The 7,500-nt window shown below is 42.5% G+C and overlaps 1 protein-coding gene across 4 annotated transcripts in view; it reads left to right on the top strand.

Annotated features, from left to right (window-relative positions):
- Cep97 (centrosomal protein 97kDa) overlaps window positions 1-7,500 on the top strand; it is a 47,472-nt gene that overhangs the window by 6,081 nt on the left and 33,891 nt on the right. For all 4 annotated transcript variants that reach the window (XM_043018256.2, XM_043018255.2, XM_043018254.2 and 1 more), the window contains exons 2-4: window positions 181-213; window positions 4,052-4,209; window positions 7,063-7,221. In XM_043018256.2, coding sequence (XP_042874190.1) covers window positions 181-213; window positions 4,052-4,209; window positions 7,063-7,221 — 350 coding nt within the window. The remainder of the gene's footprint in view (window positions 1-180; window positions 214-4,051; window positions 4,210-7,062; window positions 7,222-7,500) is intronic.

Below are 7,500 nucleotides of genomic sequence, written 5' to 3'. Positions count from 1 at the left end.
TCTAGTGATTTGAGGGCCTGATTTAGCAGGACTTAAGTTGGAAACGAGCAGAATTTAGAATGGTTTGATAGCACCATGCATGGAAATTTTGAATTGTTATGTGGAGTTAGGAATGTAGCCCCCACAGATCTCATGTAATGTGTTACTAACATTATATTTTTCTTTATTTTTTTTTTCCAGGAGAGGAAAAAGATGAAGCACAAGATGATCCAGGTAAGAATTCTTTTATTCTTGTTGTTGTATAGAGAAGGAAGAATTGTAAACTATGGTCAGGTATGCTTTCCCATTTGTTCATGTCAATCATATGAGGCAAAGTAAATATTTAATATAGCAATTCATTTCAATATATTTTTGCCTCAGAATATTTTTTTCTCCTTCTTCTTTAATACTATGTTTATTATGGTAAATTATTAGCCTCAAGGTAAAGTGTTTGTATGAGTATACTATTCCCCTTTTATTTGTACATTCATGCATACAGCCATTTATATTTTAACAAAATCTTGATTGTCTCCTGCCCTCTATTTCCCATTATCTCTAATTATTTATTCATATATTCAGATATGAAGTTCTCATTATCCTAAATCAATTATTGTCTCTTGATTATCTATTGCTTTCTGTTTTCCAATATCTCTTTAATTATTTATTCAGATATTCAGATATTAGATTCTCATTATCCTTAACCCAATGCCGACGGGCCTGGCGAGAGCTGGCAACCCCCAACTCCGGGCGTAAGGAATATCGCCTGGGTGTTGACGCCGGTTACTGTGACGCGTCACTTGCATCCCACTGGATGGAATAAGAGCCTTACTCGCCGCGGTTTTGATTGCGCGTCCCATTTTTTTGCATTTTAGGTAATGCGTGATTTGAATGAAAGACGATATTGAGTTGACTTTGTGAGGTGCAATACAAGCTTTATCGATGTTATAATGCTTCTAACTCTGAGTCCAGAGTTCATACTCTTTGCTTATGTATAATCTTGTACTATGCGGAATATCATTACCACAATATCATGAGCTAAAGTCAGACTTATACGCAAAATAGGTGAAAGCTTTTTCTTCGATAATTACAACTTCTACCCATGTTGTAAGCTCATAATCTTTCTGTAGCATACTCTTTTACTCAAAAACATCGTTGCCATGGTATCAGGAGGGGAAATGACATATATATGTGCAAGAAAAATAATTTATTCATGTAAAAAAAAAAGAATGAACACAAAACATAAACATAATAAAAATAAAACATACATATATGAAAAAAGATGAACATAAGAAAAAAAAACAATGTATATACAGGAAAAGAAGGGGAGAGGTTCAGAGAGAGAGAAAGTCAGGTTGCAGAGTGCCAGGCCTCAAAGCAACCATAGGTGCACAGACCGACAAGACAGTCTGCGCACCGGCTGCGGGTAGCCTTCCGTACGCCCCTGGCGGAGCACCAGCGGCAGCGAAGACGCTTGCCGTCTGGAACGGACTGAATGGAGTGCCCTCGCTGCTGAAGTCGGGATCGGACCTCACGTGTAGGACGTGCGGCCTCTCTGCAAATCGAGTGAACACTCCTCGTGTCACCGATCATCTGCATCGCCAACTCCATGCGGAACTCCTTCTGTGGCATCCTACCCCCCATGGTACGATACACGGCGAAGGAGTTCACAAGGGCAAGGTCAAAGAGGAAGAAGAAGATCTTCCTATACCACACCCTCGACTTACGAGGGGTGGAGTATGAGGCGGAGAATTGGTCCCCAACGTCGACGCCCTTCATGCCAACATTGTAGTCGGCAACGACGCGGGGCTTCCCTCCCTCCTCGACCTGAGCGTTGTGGACGGTGGAGAGCATCGTAACAACGTTACGGTCCCTCCACTGTAGAGCAAGCAACCCTGTGTTGCTGCTCCTATAGTCCACGTCGCCCCTCCTTTTCACAGTGAGGTCACGGGGCATCCACTTACGTGACACCCTCACTGTCCCCACTGCATTAGTCCGTCGGGACTGGAGAATGTGGAAGAGAGATGGGGAAGTGTACCAGTTGTCTACAAAGACACAGTACCCTTTCCCCATGCTACTACTCATCTCCAACAAGTCCAGGACTGCCTTCGTCGAGGCCGGCACAGTGCTCTTATCCTGGCCCGTATAAATCCGGAAACACGACGTGTAACCGCTGGACGGGCCAGTACTGGCCGACAATTTATAAACCTTCAACCCGAACCGTGCCCGCTTGTTCTTGTTGAAGGTTACAAACCTCAGTCTCCCGTGGAACTTCCACAAAGACTCGTCAATGGCGATGTCTTTCTCGGGGACCAAGGACTCAACGAAAGCAGTGTTGAGGGCGTCTATAACCGGGTGGAGCTTCCACAGACGGTCCTCGGGAACCTGTTCCCCATCCTCCAGATGCGCGAAATGGAGGTGGGTTGTCAGGTGGTCAAACCTATCCCTGGACATCGTCTGTGGAAAAAGCTCGACGCGAACAGTTGGATGGTGGGACCAGAAATCCCGGTAGCACGGGATCTTGTGGAACCCCATGGTCACCCGCAAGCCAAAGTAAGCCATCAGCTCCTCCTTGGACATGGGAGTCCACTTCCTCATATGAGGGGAGACAGGAGGAGAGATCCCTGCATACCTAGAAGCAGACAAAAAGCAAACGTCAGTAAAACAATTCCATAAACGGGTTATATACACTCAAACTGTAATAATATAGGAGACAATAACAGTGAAAAATTACAAACTCACCTATTGGTCTCGCGGATGATATGCTGAAGGAGATCGTCCGTGAAAAAACACTGGAAGATCTCAAGGGGGCTGCTGGTTTCATCCAGGTCTGCCTTGACCCCAGGAGAACCAGCAAACCCGAACCTTTTCGGGACGTTATCCCTCTTTCGCCAAACGAAATTAGGAGTCCCAGGTTCGTTCCTACGCCACACTTTGGTGGCGAAGGTTGACAAAGGCTCGTCACTGTCTAGGGTCGTGTCCGCCTGGCTGACATAGTCCAGCTCGTCCTCCGAGCTTGTACTATTATCACTGTCCTCCTCTGCCCTGCGAGGAACGTATTCGTCCCCGCTACTCTCCCCGTCAGAGGAAAAGTCGGGGGACGTCAGTCTTCGCGAGGCAGAGGAGGCAGGTCTGCGGCGTAACCCTGATGTTGATGGCTGAGGCTCATCAACATCATCAGAACAGGAGGAGGGGAGGAGGAGCGTTTGGCGCTGTCTCTTCGGAGCCATGTCGAGTGATTCTATGGGGGTCGTTGACCTCCTTTTATACCCGAGGTTTGCCCCAATCTCCCGCCAGGTGACCGGTGGCAACGTCATATCGAAGTACGTGGAGGAAGTTGGCCAATCAGGTCAATGGAATGACGTTGTATCCTGTGACGTTGGTCTCACGCGATTTTACGTAAATGGTGACGCTTTGTCACGTGACTCACGTGACTCACGTGACAAAACGTCATCATGACGACACATGCCGTGATGTCGGTCGCACGTGACGTCACGTGAATGATGACGCGCGATTCACGTGACAAAACGTCACGTATGTGACGTCACATGCTGTGACATCACACGCTGTGACGTCACACGCTGTGACGTCACATACGTGACAAGGAAACTCAGGTAAGATCTCTGCTTTTACCTGTTTACTTTACCTGCCGCCCGCTGTTGCAATGGCGGTGCACGGCAAAGGCAGAAATTGCGTAAACATAGTGTCAATAAACAAATTTGTTTTAAAGACATAAAATAACCTTATTTCGATTATATTTTGCCTTAGAACACTCCCGTATATCATTCTCCATCAACTGGAATATTTACAGACACGTCACACGAGTGTGACGCCCGTCGTTGACGATTTGCTGGTGAGTCACACCGGTGTGACATACCGTCGTCGCGCCCTATTTGCCGCGTCACACGGGTGTGTCACCCGTCGTTATTGGGTTAAGCAATTATTGTCTCTTTTTCTCACATGTACACATCGCCAGCAACTTCGGTAATCATTTTCTTGCAGAAATACAGAAATTGCTATTACCTCATTTGCTAGTTATTCTTACATATATACAACTCTCTCTTCTGCCCACCAGTTGCCAGCGACTCAGAAGTAGTGCTTGACCTGTGCGGCCGCCGCCTGAAGCGCCTGGAGAAAGCACCTGCCAACCAAGCCTTTGCAACAGCACTCGTCTTGGACAACAACTGTCTCCAGAACCTCTCCAACCTTGACAGCTATGGGGAGCTTGAGAGGGTGAGGGAATGACTTTAGGCACTTACGCCCTTCTGCGGCTGGATTTTTCTATTTTTAGCTATATTTTACATACTTCATTGGAAGACTTGATTTTGACACAGTTATTTGCAATAGTTGATTGGGAGATGCATTTTTTAGAAGCATGTGTAAATTATCCTAAATCACCCAAAATATGGAAGACGAAAGAAGGAGAGGCGAGAACCTGACTTGTTCCTAGCCCTAGTGATCATTTACAGTGTTCCTGGATAATGTTGATGATGTTACAGATATTAATATTTTTGTTCATATATATATTATGGATTTATTATTCATATTTATTTTTTTTCAATTCATCATTTTAATTATCTTATTTTTTATTTTATTCTTATTATGAAAAATTATTTAATATTATTATAGATTAATCCTATTTCCCACCCGGCCCGCGATGGCCCCGGCGATAGGCGGGCCCCCTGGGGAATACGCCATCATCGGGTGCCTCGGGATCGGTCCCTGGTGAATGGCACCTTTGCTGTGTCACAGGTGGTGGAATAGGAGATGGCATCACTACACACGCAAGATATCATCAAGTCACGCCTTTTACATACTCCCCTCTTATGAAATACATAATAAAATGAACTATCATATACACAGTAATGTAACTTATAATAAGTAAGATATAGATACAGAGAGAGTTTTATAAGTTTTGCCATTAGAATTAAATTGGTGACAAGAAAATGAATAATTGCAATAAATTTATATAAAATTATAGATATTTATTCTTACAGCTATGATAACTTTCCACGTCACTTACATTCTCACGCCATGGGCAGTTTCCCGGCTTCGGCGCGGTCGCAATAACGGGTTTCGGTCTACCATAACGGAGTACTCGAACACTCGAAAGCGCTCGGCCTCGCAAGCCTCGCGCACCGCTCCTCTAGCCGAGCGCTTACCGGCCTCCCTCATGCGCCCTCGCGCCGCTCCAGAAACGTCTGACGCCGAGGCCACAATAACAATACATCACTATCACGGTGGTTAATGGGGTAATGTACTTTAAAAAAAATTCCGCAATATATTCACAATTTCCCATGGCAGGATCGGCATCAAATCATAAATTTGTTTTTATCTGTTTTTTTTTTGTTTGAGGGACTATTTTATTTTTCTTTTGACTTTTGATTCTCCTATATGACAGACACTGTAACTTAGAAAAACAACAAATCTATATGTAAATTTGTTAGATATTTACATTTAAAACAATAAATATATCAATGATTATATCAAGAAAGAAAAAGATACATATTATATATATATTATACCCCTTCCCAACAGCTATTATCATCATTTGGATTATGATAATTTATTTCAATTTATTATCATTTTCTTACGTCACACTGGATAGAACCCCTTCATTTTATTATAGTTATGATTACACGGGCCCCCTTATAGTGAAAACCCCCAACTAGACCACCCCCAACTACCGGCCGCATGCCCCAGTGCATCGCGGAAGTATAGTTGAGAATCGCCCCGTCACATTTCAATAGAATGTGAGCAGATCTACTTGTTACTCACGCCGTAACAACACTCAGCTAACATGTAACCAACCAACATACATACATAATCATACCTATATCTGATACAGTAATGTGAATCTTATAATAACAGAGATGTAGTTTTATTCGTATAAAAGATGCACAACAAAATTATACCAATAAGACTAGTATAAAAATTTGTACATTAAGAAATAAAAATAATTGCAAATAAGGTTTTCATGCTTTCGTAACAGATACTACATGGGGGTTACTGATTTAAGCACAGCGCGCATCCCGCGTTTCGGGCTGGCTCCGGCTCAACAAATAATTCCAACTCGGGTTCTCGAAACTGCATACAAAAGGAGCCTCGAGAGGAACACGCCCAAGCGCAAGCCTTTGCGCTCCGCTCGCTGCCCGCGCGCGCCGGTTCCCCTCATAGCGTGTCCGGGCGTCTGACAAAAAAACCCGGTGTGAATTCATCAATGACTGTGTGGGAATGGGTTAATGATAGTACTTTAAAATTGACCATTCCAATTCACAATCATCCTAGCAATTGTTGGATATATAAACGTTTTGTTCTGGTATGTTAGTTTTGTTCTTCTCACTTTTTTTTGCTTTAATTTTTGAGATCCTATGACTCTGAAACTACAAAAAAAAAAAAACAAAATTTGTTAGTATTTTACATTTAAATTTTTAAAAAACTAACAATAATATAATGATTGATTATAGAAAAAATATATGTTTATATATATATATATATATATATATATATATATATATATATATATATATATTTATATATTCATATATTCATATACACTTTTACGCACATGTCCACATATAAAATGCACAAGCACACACACACACACACACACACACACACACACACACACACACACACACACACACACACACACACACACACACACACACACACACACACACACACACACACACACAGACACGCACATACACACACACTCACATGCATACACACACGCTCACTCATGCACACTCACACGCTCACTCATGCACACTCACACAGTCACTCATGCACCTTCACACACACTCACAGTCACTCATACTCACTCACACTCACACACACTCACACACACTCACACACACACACACACACACACACACACACACACACACACACACACACACATATGTTATAATCATTATTTTAAGTAATCTATATCATTATAGGTAAAATGTAACTGTGTTATTCTTATTCACCTTATTCCCATAACTCATAACCCTAATATATTTTTGTATTTCATTTTCCCTTCATCTAACTTATTCTTCCAACCCCAAATTAACATTGACCTTCTTCTTTCTCCCACAGCTTTCTATTGCCAACAACCAAGTTGTGCGCATGTATTGGTTTGCACGAATGTACTCTCTGCGTGTACTCAATCTCCCCAACAACTGCATCGTCCAAATTGAGGGTATGCGAGAACTGATCCATCTTGTGCACCTGAATTTGGCAGGGAATAAGCTGAAGGTGAGAGGATATTCTGCAAGATTGAGTATTATTGTGATTTCCCCTAATGTAGCTATTAGTCATTTTCTTTTTAACCCATTTGCGCCGGTTGATGTGTTATCACATTTGTGTAATATCTTGCTCTCCCTGGGTGATGTCCTAGAACATTCAGATCTCTCCCTCAATGTGCTTTACATCGTTACATACGGACATAATCATCAGAGTTCCATTTGTATTGATGGATTTTTATTCACTTGTGAAAATAATGTAAACAAATACAAAAACCTCCAATTATCACCC

The sequence above is a fragment of the Penaeus japonicus genome, unplaced genomic scaffold (assembly GCF_977035675.1).
Source record: "Penaeus japonicus unplaced genomic scaffold, GWHDUDI00000001_assembly GWHDUDI00000001, whole genome shotgun sequence".
NCBI classification, from domain to species: domain Eukaryota; kingdom Metazoa; phylum Arthropoda; class Malacostraca; order Decapoda; family Penaeidae; genus Penaeus; species Penaeus japonicus.
Note: the sequence above shows the minus strand (reverse complement) of the source record. Positions and strands in the feature narration are given on the sequence as shown.